Source organism: Chiloscyllium plagiosum, unplaced genomic scaffold (assembly GCF_037043375.1).
Source record: "Chiloscyllium plagiosum isolate Xiang-an unplaced genomic scaffold, Cpla_swu_hap1 HiC_scaffold_45, whole genome shotgun sequence".
NCBI classification, from domain to species: Eukaryota; Metazoa; Chordata; class Chondrichthyes; order Orectolobiformes; family Hemiscylliidae; genus Chiloscyllium; species Chiloscyllium plagiosum.
The window spans coordinates 10,789,901-10,804,812 of record NW_028270183.1 but is presented as its reverse complement, the minus strand read 5'-3'; the positions used below and the strand labels follow the sequence as shown (position 1 = coordinate 10,804,812).

The 14,912-nt window shown below is 49.0% G+C and overlaps 1 protein-coding gene across 2 annotated transcripts in view; it reads right to left on the bottom strand.

Moving 5' to 3' along the window:
- The window catches only part of LOC122552227 (tetratricopeptide repeat protein 39A), a 97,420-nt gene that overhangs the window by 73,710 nt on the left and 8,798 nt on the right, over positions 1-14,912 (bottom strand). The window contains exons 1-2 of one of the 2 annotated variants that reach the window (XM_087983273.1): positions 9,743-9,893; positions 7,028-7,132 (exon numbers count right to left, since the gene is read on the bottom strand). In XM_087983273.1, coding sequence (XP_087839399.1) covers positions 7,028-7,132; positions 9,743-9,834 — 197 coding nt within the window. In that variant the 5' untranslated portion in view covers positions 9,835-9,893. Of the gene's footprint in view, positions 1-7,027; positions 7,133-9,742; positions 9,894-14,912 lie in introns of those variants that run through there. The other variant, XM_043694878.2, reaches the window with a different exon arrangement.

Here is a 14,912-nt window from a genome sequence, read left to right as displayed (position 1 = left end):
CACGCCCCCCCACACACACACACCCCACGCCCCCCCACACACACACACCCCACGCCCCCCCACACACACACACCCCACGCCCCCACACACACACACCCCACCCACGCGCACGCACCCCACCCCCCACACGCGCACGCACCCCACCCCCCACACGCGCACCCCACCCCCCACACGCGCACACACCCCACCCCCCACACGCGCACACACCCCACCCCCCCACACACACCCCACCCCCCCACACACACCCCACCCCCCCACACACACCCCACCCCCCCACACACACCCCACCCCCCACACACCCCACCCCCCCACACACACACCCCACCCCCCCCACACACCCCACCCCCCCCACACACACACCCCACCCCCCCCACACACACACCCCACCCACCCCACACACCCCACCCCCCCCACACACCCCATCCCCCCACACACACACCCCATCCCCCCACACACACCCCACCCCCCCACACACACCCCACCCCCCCACACACACCCCACCCACCCCCCACACACCCCACCCCCCACACACCCCACCCCCCACACACACACCACCCCCCCCACACACACCCCAAACCCCCCCCACACCCCCCCCACCCCCCCCCCACACCCCACCCCCCGCACACCCCAAACCCCCCCCACACACACCCCACACCCCCCCACCCCCCCCCAACACCCCACCCCCCCCCAACACCCCACCCCCCCCACACCCCACCCCCCCCACACCCCACCCCCCCCACACCCCACCCCCCCCACACACACACCCCACCCCCCCCACACACACACCCCACCCCCCCCACACACACACCCCACCCCCCCACACACCCCACACACCCCACCCCCCCACACGCCCCACCCCCCCACACACACCCCACCCCCCCCACACACACCAAACCCCCCCCACACACACCAAACCCCCCCCACACACACCCCACCCCCCCCCCACACACCCCACCCCCCCCCCCCACACCCCACCCCCCCCACACCCCAAACCCCCCCCACACACACCCCACCCCCCCCCACACCCCACCCCCCCCACACACACCCCACCCCCCCCACACCCCACCCCCCCCACACACCACCCCCCCCACACACACCCCACCCCCCCCACACACACCCCACCCCCCCCACACACACCCCACCCCCCCCACACACCCCACCCCCCACACACACCCCACCCCCCCCACACACACACCCCACCCCCCCCCACACACACCCCCCCCACACACACACCCCACCCCCCCCACACACACACCCCACCCCCCCCACACACACACCCCACCCCCCCCACACACACACCCCACCCCCCCCACACACACACCCCACCCCCCCCACACACACACCCCACCCCCCCCACACACACACCCCACCCCCCCCACACACACACCCCACCCCCCCCACACACACCCCACCCCCCCCACACACACACCCCACCCCCCCCACACACACACCCCACCCCCCCCACACACACACCCCACCCCCCCCACACACACACCCCACCCCCCCACACACCCCACACACCCCACCCCCCCACACACCCCACACACCCCACCCCCCCACACACCCCACCCCCCCCACACACACCCCACCCCCCCCACACACACCCCACCCACCCCCACACACACCCCACCCACCCCACCCCACACACGCGCACACACCCCACGCCCCCATACACACACACCCCACACCCCACGCCCCCACACACACACACACACCCCACGCCCCCACACACACACCCACATCCCCCACACACACACCCACACACACCCCCACACACACACACCCCCACACCCACACACACACACACACCCCCACACACACACCCCACCCCCCACACGCGCACACACCCCACCCCCCACACGCGCACACACCCCACCCCCCACACGCGCACACAGCCCACCCCCCACACGCGCACAGCCCACCCCCCACACACACCCCACCCCCCACACACACCCCACCCCCCACACACACCCCACCCCCCACACACACACCCCACCCCCCCCACACACCCCACCCCCACACACACTCCTCCCCCCCCCACACACACTCTTCCCCCCCACACACACACACTCCTCCCCCCCACACACACACACACACACTCCTCCCCCCCACACACACACACACTCCTCCCCCCCCACACACACACTCCTCCCCCCCACACACACACTCCTCCCCCCCACACACACACTCGTCCCCCCCACACACACACTCGTCCCCCCCACACACACACACCTCCCCCCCACACACACACTCCTCCCCCCACACACACACTCCTCCCCCCCACACACACACACCTCCCCCCCACACACACACTCGTCCCCCCCACACACACACTCGTCCCCCCCACACACACACACCTCCCCCCCACACACACACACACAAACACACTACACCCTTCCCCCCCCACAGTCCTCCAACCCAACCCACACACTCAAAACCCCCTCCCCACACACTCATATCCCACCCCCAGCTGTAAGCCCCTCCCCCTGCACTCTGAGTTGGGTTGAGGAGGTGGGAAATGAGACGAATCAATTGTTTTATTTCCATGTGTTTTTTTTTAGCTTTTCCTCAGGCGCTCAGGTTTCATTTCTCCCCACCTTATGGATTCAAGGAGTTGCCATTTTGGGGAATTTTTAAGTGGAATTAGACAAATAATGTTAACCCTCTGTTAATTTAAATCACAACACACAAGGAAAGAGGCTCTTTCCTAAACACAATGACTTAAATTGGCACAAGACAATATGTATTAGCCTTTTTTTCCCATGAAGTAACTGACACACACTTCTGACCCCAAAACTTCATCCCCCGAAACACACCTTCCATAGACTGGTGAAGTCACAGATAATAGATTTTTGTCGTTTATCAACACCTGGAATATTTTAACCAGGCAGTTGTTTCCTTTCTCACTCCTCAGATGTCAATTTAACCAACTGACACAGTGTTCACTATCATAGTTTCAACTACATTTTCTCCTGTAGCAGCTCCTGAAATTATGCAGTCTTAAACTTGAGATTCCACATTCATTTGCAGGGAAGCCATTACATCAATGATTTCTTTTGTTTCTTATTAGCTGACTAATGTTTGGTCGACATGTTTAGAACTAGACTCTCCGTTTTTTTTTAGCCTCTCTCACTCCCTCTTCCTTTGCAACCTCCCTCTACCCATAACTTCCTAATACCCTTCTTGCAGTTTCTCTTTTAACCCCATTCCTCTTGCAACTTCCTTCTCCACCCCCTTTCAGCCTCCCTCTGCCCCAAAACTCCCTAATGCCATTCTAGCAAACTAACTTTCTCAACCACCTATCTTGCAGCCTTCTCTCTCACCAGTAGACAACACCCCTTCTTGTGACAAAAAGGCACAGCTGCGCCAAAAATCCCTAAAGGGCCCAGCTCCAGGAAAAAGGTCCCAAAACCCGTGTGAAAGCTGGCTCAGGCTTCCCCAGTGGCTCCTGCACAACCAGTCCTACCTGCTCACTGCTCCACCAATCACAACTTAGTTTTAGGCCACCTTTGCTGCTGATGTGAGCCTATCAGCAGCAAGTACTGAAGAGAGCCAGCCAGTGATTGGAAGTGCCGCTGCTCAGAGATTCTGTCCATTTTACATGCAGATGCATGCCATTTTCCCTCGACATTCTGGGCATTTTTGGGGGCAAATTCTCCCTCCTTGCTGGTGTATTTTAAGCTTTGCAGTGCAGCTTGAGGGGGATTTACAGCAAGAGGAAAGGATAAGGACATAGAGGGAATTTGAAAACAATGATGAGGATTTTAAAATTATGGCATTGCTCAACCAGGAACCAGTGCAGCTCAGTAAATATGAAGGAAGTGGACCTTGGTGAGAGTTCGCACACAGGCAGCTGTGATTTTGGAAGATCTCAACTCAATCTTATGGTGGATAGAAAGTCACAATAGTCATGTCTCGAGAGGTAATGTCGGCACAGGTGAGGATTTTAGCAGCAGGTACATAGTTCCTTGAAAGGGATGTCACAGGTAGGCAGGATGGTAGTGTTTGGCAAGTTTGCCTTCATTGGTCAGAACATTGAGGATAGGGGTTGGGACATCATGCTGCAGCTGGACAGGAAATTGCTAATGCTGCTTCTGGAATAACGTGCACAGTCATAGAGTCATAGAGATGTACAGCATGGAAACAGACCCTTCAGTCCAACCCGTCCATGCTGACCAGTGGGCGGCACGGTGGCACAGTGGTTAGCACTGCTGCCTCACAGCGCCAGAGACCCGGGTTCAATTCCCGCCTCAGGCGACTGACTGTGTGGAGTTTGCACGTTCTCCCCGTGTGTGTGTGGGTTTCCTCCGGGTGCTCCGGTTTCCTCCCACAGTCCAAAGATGTGCAGGGTCAGGTGAATTGGCCATACTAAATTGCCCGTAGTGTTAGGTAAGGGGTAAATGTAGGGGTATGGGGTGGGTTTCGCTTCGGCGGGTCGGTGTGGACTTGTTGGGCCGAAGGGCCTGTTTCCACACTGTAATCTAATCTAAAAAAAAAATCTTCAATATCCCAACCCAACCTAATCCCACCTGCCAGCACCCGGCCCATATCCCTCCAAACCCTTCCTATTCATATACCCATCCAAATGCCTCTTAGATATTGCAATTGTACCAGCCTCCACCACTTCCTCTGGCAGCTCATTCCACACACGTGCCACGCTCTGCATGAAAAGGTTGCCCCTTAGGTCTCTTTTATATCTTTCCCCTCTCACCCTAAACCTATGCCTTCTAGTTCTGGACTCCCCGACTCCAGGGAAAAGACTTTGCCCACTTACCCTATCCATGCCCCTCATAATTTTATAAACCTCTGTAAGGTCACCCCTCAGCCTCCGACGCTCCAGGGAAAACAGCCCCAGCCTGTTCAGCCTCTCCCTGTAGCTCAGACCCTCCAACCCTGGCAACATCCTTGTAAATCTTTTCTGAACCATTTCAAGTTTCACAACATCTTTCCGATAGGAAGGAGACCAGAACTGCATGCAATATTCCAACAGTGGCCTAACCAATGTCCTGTACAGCCGCAACATGACCTCCCAACTCCTGTACTCAATACTCTGACCAATAAAAGAAAGCATACCAAACGCCTTCTTCACTATCCCATTTACCTGTGACTCCACTTTCAAGGAGCTATGAACCTGCACTCCAAGGTCTCTTTGTTCAGTTCTGGTCGCCCTCAGGAAGGGTGTCATTAAATTGGAAAGGGTGCAGAAAAGATTGACATGGATGTCACTGGGACAGGAGGGTCTGAGTGATAAAGACAGACTGAAAAGGTTGGGACTTTTTTCCCCTGGAGTGTTGGAGAATGACCTCATAGAGGTTTATAAAATCATGAGGGACGTGTTTAGGGTGAAATGTATTTTTCCCAGAGGATATAACATGGAACATTACAGCCCAGTACAGGCCCTTTGGCCCTCGATGTTGCGCTGACCTGTGAAACCAATCTGAAGCCCATCTAACCTACACTATTCCATTATCGTCCATAGCGGTTAGGGGAATATGGGCCAAATGCTGGCAATGGGACTCGGTCAGTTTACGATATCTGGTCAGCATGGATGGGTTGAACCAAAAGGTCTGTTTCCGTGCTGTTCATCTCTATGACTCTCCGACTTTATCATTAGACTTCAGTAATTGGCAGCTTCTCTTTCAAGGATATGCTGGACTGGTTAGGAATGTAGTGGATTATAGAAGAGGGTGATTTGATCAAATCGCACTCGATCCGGAGAGGTCATGACAGGGGAGAATGTGCCCTCTTGTGGGAGAATCTGGAACTAGGGATCACTCCTGAAAAAGGAGTCAACCATCAAGGCAGAGGCATGGAGACAGTTTCTCTCTCTGAGGGTCATGCGTCTTTGGAACTCTGTTTCCACTGTCTTTTCAGGAAGAGAGTCTTTGAATATATTTAAGGCAGCAGAAGGTCCCCTGGTTCGGAGACTTCAAAACCAGACAATATAGATTTGAGGCGAGTGGGGAGAGATTTAAAATCGACCTGAGGGACAGAGGGTGGTGCGCATATGGAATGAACTGTCAGAGGAAGTGGTGGATGCAGGTATAGTTACAACACTTAAAAGACCCTTGGACAGGTACATGAATAGGAAAGATTTCGAGGGATATAGAGCAAACACAGGCAAATGGGACTATTCAGGTTGGGAAACCTGATCGGCATGGACAAGTTGGACCAAAGGGTCTGTTTCCGAGCTGTACGACTATGACTCTAGACAGCCATAGCGTCACAGAGATCTACAGCCCCACTTGTCTCTGCCAGTCAAAAGCAACTACCACAAGAGCAAAGTCTAGTTTAATATTGGTATTTCTAGCAACCAGTTCTGAACAATACAAGTATCAACTTTAGCTTAAAAGCTTATACATTGGTACAGCAACATATCACACTTCAAAGACATCCACAGAAACACAGACATAAAAAACAGGGAATCACTCCTTCCTGAAAGCAATCAATGGTTTGGCTTCATCTTTCTATGGCGGAGAACTCTACAGGCTCCCCACTCTCTAGGTGAAGACATTTCTCCCCACCTCAGTCCAAAATGGCCCTTGTATCCTTAGACCATGACCCCTGGTTCTGGACTCCCCAGTCATCAGGAATGAACTTCCTGCATTTTCCCTATTACACTTTTTTCCCTATTACACTTTTACCCTCAATTACTGAGATTTCCCCTCAATTACTCTAAATTCTAATGAATGTAGTCCTGATCGATTCAATCTATCTTCCTACATCAGTCCTGCAGCATATCACGTGATAAATTACTCTAAGGCGCCATTTCAGTTATGGTAGCCATTTTGTGAACAGGAAGATACCATAAATGAGTACTCCATCTGTGCCTGGTATTCCAAAAGGATTACCTTCCAACCTTCAAACAGAGCCATGGAAATCATCTATCCAGCAGAACCACAGAAATAGACAGATAAGACCCAAGACCAGCACCTCTGACAATGTGGCACCGACCAGGTGGTCACTAACAGTAAACTGGACAGGGTGCAAAGGTTATTAAGTTGATGTTTCTCTTTCAACAGTTTACCTTGGTTTCAGCATCTCCAGACTCTCACTGAATTGGTTATTAAGAAACAAGTCCATAGCTGACATACATTCATCCAGCGATGTCTTCAGGTCTACCATTGAAGAACTGCAAAATATAAATTGAAAAGAAGAAATCAGAATATTATCTACAGTTTACTTCCACCTTCCTGGTCCCCCGCTGGGGTACAAAACTATTTACACCAATATCCTCGTGATAATGGACCTGTGTACTGCATCACAAATTTTCAGGACAACCTGTGCTCCCATTCGGCAATGTGTGAGGGGAAAGGTACAAACTATGGAGGTGCAGCTATCCCAGCATTCATTGCAGTTGTGAAAGTTCCCTATTTATACTTCCAACAAATTGCTTTCAGCTCACACAACAAATGACTCCAAGAGGGAAAAACAAAAGAAAATAGGAATGTTGGAACACCATTCGGGACAAAGCAGCCCGCTTGATTGGCATCATATCCATAAACATCCACTCCGTCCATCACCACCTACAAGATGCACTGCAGAAGTTCACCAAGGCTCCTTAGACATGATTTCCCAAATTCACAAATACTCAAAGGACAAGGGCTGGGAACACCACCAGCTGCAAGTTCCCCTCCAAGCCACTCACCGTCCTGGCTTGGAAATATATTGTTGTTCCTTCACTGTCCCTGGGTCAATATCATGGAATTCCCTCCCTAACAGCATTGGGGATCAACCGACAGCACGTGGACTGCAACAGTTCAAGGCAGCAGCTCAATAAATGCAGATCCAGTCAACAATGCCCACATCACACAAATGACAAAAAAATCTCCATTTGCTGCATCACCATATTATCAAGCACCTTCATTCTACAAAGCTTTTACATTTGGTGTTACCTAGCCACTATCTTATTTAATGTCTTATTCAAACAAAAAGCTCTTTGCTTTCACCAAGAGTGCTTCATTTATAAAATTGCTACAAAAAAAATTATCTCCATCTGAGTTTGATTTGGTTGTGTGTCAGCCAGTGTTCCATTGTCCCAGTCTTTGGAAATTCAAGTCGCACACCATGGGCTGACACAGAGAGAGGGCACTGCAGTGTTAGCTGTTCTGATGGGAAACAATGCCAAGGCCCCTGACTGTCTGAGATTGAGGTAAATTGTAAATGTGAATTATCTGGAAATAGAGGGGAGAAAATCTTCCTGGCATCCTGTAGTCAATATCATAGAATCCCGACAGTGTGGAAACAGGCCCTTCAGCTCAACAAGTCCACGCTGATCCTCTGAAGGGGTGCCCAAAGCTGGAAGTGAACCCAGGTCGCTGTGAGGCAGCAGTGCTAACCACTAAGCCACCATGCTGCCCCAGCTCCTAGTCTCTCTCTAGTTATTCTTTTTTCCTTTAATACACTGAAAGAATCTTTTGAATTCACCCTAATCTTCTTAACCAAGGCTATTTTGTGCCCCCATTTCACCCTCCTAACTTCCTTCTTCAGTAAACTCCTGTGTCCCCTTTATATCTCCGGGGATTCCCTTGATCCCAGCTGCCTGTACCTGAGCCATACCTTATTTTTACTTGGGGTAATTTCCCAAAATTTGCTGCACTCTGGAGCAGTTCCAAATCACATCTTTCAAAAAAGCTTGCTTGTGGGAGCTGGCTGTGTGCAAATTAGTCCTCACACCATAACACTGACTGCACTCCACTAAGTTCGTCATTGGGCAAAACTCATTGAGACATTCTACTGTCATTAACGGTGTTATATAAATGCAAATACATGTACACACACATGGATATACATACACATGTTGAGAGATACATAACTGCTAATCAACCAACAAAAGTTATTTACTTAAAGAGAACATGTACTGTTTGTCTTATTACTAACTCAACCTACCCCTGAGACAAGTTGCTAATTATAGGCAATAAAAATCTCCATACAATTTACCTGTGGTTTGCCTGTCTGCAATACTGTCAAACTGCTGCATCACACCACCTACTCCCACATCATTAAGGAGGTGGAAAAAGATGAGAGAATAACATCACTTCACTTCTGCAAAGTCCTCGCACCTCCACAAAAGGAATTCAGCAGTTCTGGAAGAATGCATTCCGATGTCTACATTCTCTTGCAGTTTGGTTACGTGGTTAAGGAGTTGCCCTAGGACTCCTCATCATTGACATAGGACTCCATGAAGTCTCATGGCTTCACGTCAAAAATGGGCAAGCAACTTTCCACTCGGTTGATGAATCAGTGCTCCTCCAAGTTGAACACCACTTGGAGGAAGCATTGAGAGTGACAAGGGTGCGACATGATAGTATCGATAAGGGAGACCAGTGCACAGTCCCTGTGGAGACAAAGCTCCGTCTTTACACTGATAACTCCTACATTACATTGTTTGGCACTCTCACTGTCTCCATGAAACAGACTTTGGACAGAACTAGCAATTCAAGTCTTGGCCTCCATGAGGCACTGTCATCCATCAGCAGCAGAATTGTACTTGAACCCAATCTGCAACCTCATGGCCTAGCATATCCCCGCTCTACAATGACCATCAAGCCAGGGGATCAATCCTACTTTAATGGAGAGTGCAGGAGGGCTTGCCTGGAGCAGGACCAACCATTCCTAAAAATGAGATGTCGAGCTGGTGCAGCTACAAAACATGACTACAAGGGGTGAATTTAATCTGAGGTGGACATTAAATGGAAGTGTGAGAGACAACCAAACCTGAGCCAAAAGATGACAAATGCACCTCAGATTAATGAAAGCTGGTGTGTGGATCGTTGATGGTTGACTGCAAATTCTCCTATTTCCATCTCCAATATCCCATCCTCTGGCAAGCATCAGAACTCATGAACGACATGGAGAGTTCAAACTCACTAAAGTCACACGTACTTGCCTCTCAAGAACGGACTTCATAGAAATCTGCAACATGGAAAGAGACCATTCAGCCCATCAAACCTGCACTGACTATCTGAAGACCATCCCACCCGGACACCCCCCTCCACTTCAGATTCAACAAGGTTAATCCATCCACCTGCACAGCCCTGGACACTCTGGGCAATTTCCTCTGGTCAATTCACATAACCTACACATCTTTAGATTGTGGAAGGAAGCCAGAGCTGCCGGAGAAACCCACACAGACACTGGGAGAATGTGCAAACTCCACACAGACAAACACCCAAGGCTGGAATCAAAACTAGTAGCCTGGTGCTGCCAGGCAGCAATGCTAAGCACTGAGCTGTTGACCTGCTCAGTTAGACTGCAGATTATTAAAAGAATTAAATTGATGGGATGTGGGCGTCACTGACCGAGAGGCTTTTGAAGATAGAAAAGCTAATTGTGTGACGGGACACGCAAGCACTAATGCAGAATAAAGCTCTCTTTACTTTGACCCAATAAATTCTCCAGCTCTCACTGTAACACAAACCCAAGCACCCCACCCCCAACCAAAAACACTACCACCTATTGACAATTCTTCATCTCAAATCGAAGTCAGGAGTCTGCAGTATACTCTCTACTCGGCTTAATGGATGCAGCTCCCAGAAGCTTGACACCATCCAGGACAGAGAAGCCCACTCAGTTGGCACCTCATCCACCACCTTTAATAGCCGGCATGGTGGCACAGTGGTTAGCACTGCTGCCTCACAGCGCCTGAGACCCGGGTTTGATTCCAGCCTCGGGTGACTGTCTGTGTGGAGTTTGCACATTCTCCCCGTGTCTGCATGGGTTTCCTCCGGGTGCTCCGGTTTCCCCCCACAACGTGCAAAGATGTACAGGTTAGGGTGAATCGGCCAGGCTAAATTGCCTGCAGTGTTAGGTGCATTAGTCAGATGGAAATGGGTCTGGGTGGGTTACTCTTCGGAGGGTCGGTGTGGACTTGTTGGGCCAAAGGGCCTGTTTCCACACTGTAGGGAATCTTTTAAAAAAAAAACTCCCTCCATGACAGTGACAGCAGTGTGTACCATCAACAAGGCACACTGCAGCAAGGACATTCCATCAACACCATGACCTCTACCTCTGGAAGGGCAATGGGCAGAAGGTGCATGTCAATACCCTCATTTAGTTCCCCGCCAAGTCACACACCAACCTGAATTTTATGTTTAATTTGAATTTTACTTTCTTTCACGAGTGTTGCTGAGGCCAGTGGAGAATATGCAACCACACTCCTGACCTTTACCCTGTAGATGATGGGAGAGATGAGGTGACTTTCTGCAGGATACCTAGCCTCTGGCCTGTTCTTGTATCCGCTACATGAAGTGTTAATCAACTCTCTGCTTTGGACAGGAGCCAGGAGAGGCCAAGGCATTGACAAATTAGGGGGAGACTGACTAGATGCAAGTTTTCCTTGAGATCTCTTTGGACCGGGTGCAAAGCAAGTCATCTTTCTCTGCTTAGGAAGGGTACGATAAACATTAGAGCAACTTTTCAAGAATAAATATTACACACCAGCTGGTCTTTTAGAACAACATTGCACCCCACCCTCATGTAAACATTAATGTGGGCTGTACAATTGGTTCAAAGGAAAATGGAATTAATCAAGTTCAATTTTTATTACAATGGATTCTGGCAATGGAAACGAGGGCTGCAGAGATTACATTTCATCTGTTTTCTCGGGAGAAAAAGAAGATTGTAAGCCATTTGTCTTGATTAAAAATGACAAGTTGGCACCTCCTCTGTTGCCATTTATAGACCCAGACAGGTTTTCTAATGGTATATTTGGCAAGGACAGCCAAATAGCTGAGACAAACAGACCTTATAGCACTCAGGCTTCACTCACTGTTTATGCTGAGTTCACCGATCACAACAAAGGCAATTTCGTCACAGGAGCCCCTCACCAAAGTCCAGAGAAACAAAGAGGTCCCATGGTTTTGAATGGGGAGGTCATGATCAGGTTCAACTGTGACAGTCCCAAAGGTCATACAGTGCTGCTGCCATCTAGAGAGGCTGCCATGGCAACATCACCAGATTATCAATCCTGAGGCCCAGGTAAATGTTCTGAGGACACAGTTTCACATCTCGCCATCACAATTGGCGCTTTTTAAATTCAATTAGTAAAATTTGGACTTTAAAGCTACTCCCACATGACAACCAACAGACCCATCTTGTTCACTACTGTCCCTCAGGGAGAGAAATCGGCCGTCTTTACCTGGTCAGGCCTACAATGTGAAGGTAGGCCTACATATCCACAGATATGTGTTAGCCTTTAACTAACTTCCAGTGGCCTAACAGGGAAGGGCCACAAATACTGGTTTATGGCCAATGAAAGAACTCAAAAAAAAAAGGTTGACATCAGGCAAAATATCAGAAGATGTTGGGAACTTGAAGCAAGTGGCAGAAATTCCCAGTGGCTCACACAACGTCTATGGTTAGAGGGGAAAGAAAGAGAGGTTTCCAGTTGACAACCTTGTGTTAGAGAACTAGAAAAAAGCCAGGGGTTTTAGGACAAAGTAACCTCGAGGAGATTTGGAGACTTTAAGAGAGAGCTCAGATGTGATGCTCTTTCATGGCAAGTTCTTTGGTCGGTGGCCACCAATTGATTTAGCGAGTTTTGAGAAGATTTGTAGCTCAGTTTGAGGTTCTACATCCAGAACCAATTGGTTTAGCCGACTACAATGGGCCTGGAGTCACATGTAGGCTACACCAGGAAAGGTCTGAAGTTCACCTTCGCTGAAGGGGCATTAACAAACAGATGAGCTTTTACAACGATCAGCGATAGTTGTCGTACTCACCTTTACTGAGGCTAAAGCTGAAAATGTGTTGCTGGAAAAGCGCAGCAGGTCAGGCAGCATCCAAGGAGCAGGAGAATCGACATTTCGGGCATGAGCCCTTCTTCAGGAATGGGCTGAATTTACTGAGGCTAGCCTTAAATTCCACCCGTACTAATTGAATTCAAATTCAACCAGTTTTGACAATCAGAGTTGAGCCCAATCCTCCAGGACTGAAAAGGTTTGACACAATCCAGGTCAAAACAATCCACTCCAACTGGCATCCTATGCACCACCTTTTAACAGTCACTCTCTTCATCACCAATCCAAAATCAAGATGCACTGCAGCAACTCACCAAAGCTACATGGACAGCATCTTCCAAACTCTCAATCTCTGACCCAGACAAAGATGCCTAACTCCCACGAAAGAGTATTACAAAGCTGGATTGGATGTGGAAATACAAATGGAGTAATGACCTTTGAGCCTTGAGTTCCTGGTGAAATGTGAAACAATTTGGAATAGTCCCGACAGCATTTTTACTTAGCTCTTCACATTAACTCTTAAGTGGAGTCATTACTGCTTTTGCTATGCTGCATAGGAAGATCCCATAAAGAGTAAGGGAAACAAATGACCTTGTTAAACTGTTTCTGGAAACTACTTTCTTCCCACAGTTTCCAGGCTCATGGCAACAGAATAATAAAAAAAATCATCACTCACTTCAGCAGCTCGAAATATCTTCTGTGAAGATCTAAATCGGAGCTTTATAGGAAAGTTGTGCCAGCTAATAAACCGATCACATGGCTGGGACTTCACAAGACAGCAACACAATCACTGGGCAGTCACAAAGTCGCAAGTGCCATTCACATGAGAATGAGCTAATGTGGGTTAGAAACAGGCAGTAGGGACTGAGGCAGCTCTGGTAGTCTGTAATAAATACCCAGAGCTTTAGGTCACAAATCAGACTAAAATTGGAGGACAAAAGTTAAAAATCACACAACACCAGGTTACAGTCCAACAGGTTTACTCAGAAGCACTAGCCTTCAGAGCACAACTCCTTCAGGTGGTTGTGAAGCAAGACCATAAGGCACAGAATTTATAGTAAAAGATTACAGTGTCGTGCAAGTAAAAAGATATATTGAATAATTGTTGTTAAGTCTTTCACCTTTTAGAATGGGTTGCAGGTTTCGGTTCATTAAAATGTAAATCCAGAACTTCTTTTAAATCACATTCTTGAGATAACTAAAGGTTTTATTTTTAAAAAACCATTCTAAAAGATGTAACAACAATCTAGGTTTGTTCAATATATTATTTCAGTTGCATGACACTGTAATCCTTTGCTATAAGTTCTGTGTCTTATGGTCCTGCCACCAAGAAGCAGCGCTCCGAAAGCTAGTGCTTCCAAATAAACCTGTTGGACTATAACCTGGTGTTGTGTGATTTTTAACTTTGTCCACCCCAGTCCAACACCAGCATCTCCACATCGTAACATTGGGGGAGCAGAGAAATCCCAAAAACAGCAATGTGTTAATCAGCAGATTAATTTGTCCCTTTAAGGAATAAACGTTGCTCAAGATACCTGGAGAATTCCCTACTCTTCAAATGGCAGTGTGGAATACTAACCTATCAGGCGTGACTTGGAGAGTTAATTGGAGCAGCAGTAAGCCATTCGGCCCTTCAATCCTGCCTGTTTCCACACTGTAGGGAATCTAATCTAATAACGGAATAAAACAAAAGTGACTGCACCTCAAAATGGTCACCAGTTGTGCAATTTAAATGCAAGTCTTCCCTTTTCCAGTATTAGACTCATAAAGGTCAACAGCACAGAAAAAGGCCCTTTGGCCCATCACGTCAAAAATAACCACCTAACTATTCTGGGTTGGAAGGTCTGTTATTCTGAACGTCTAATTTTTGTTTTCTAATGTATTTCTACGATCTGCAATGCTGGACTTCTTATTCTTTATTTTTCTAATTAGTGTAAGAATTTGTACTTCAGAACCTCGGTGACTTGTAAACTTTTCACTGTACTCATTTGAGTACATGTGACAGTCAAGCTAATTCTAATTCTACATTATAATCTGATTTTTCAGGGCTTGACCCATAACCTGGCCTATCTAGCTCAGTCGGCAGAGCATGAGACTCTTAACCTCAGAACCATGGGTTTGAGCCCCATTCTGGGTGCTTCCATTTTGGGGCTGCATGGTGGCTCAGTGGTT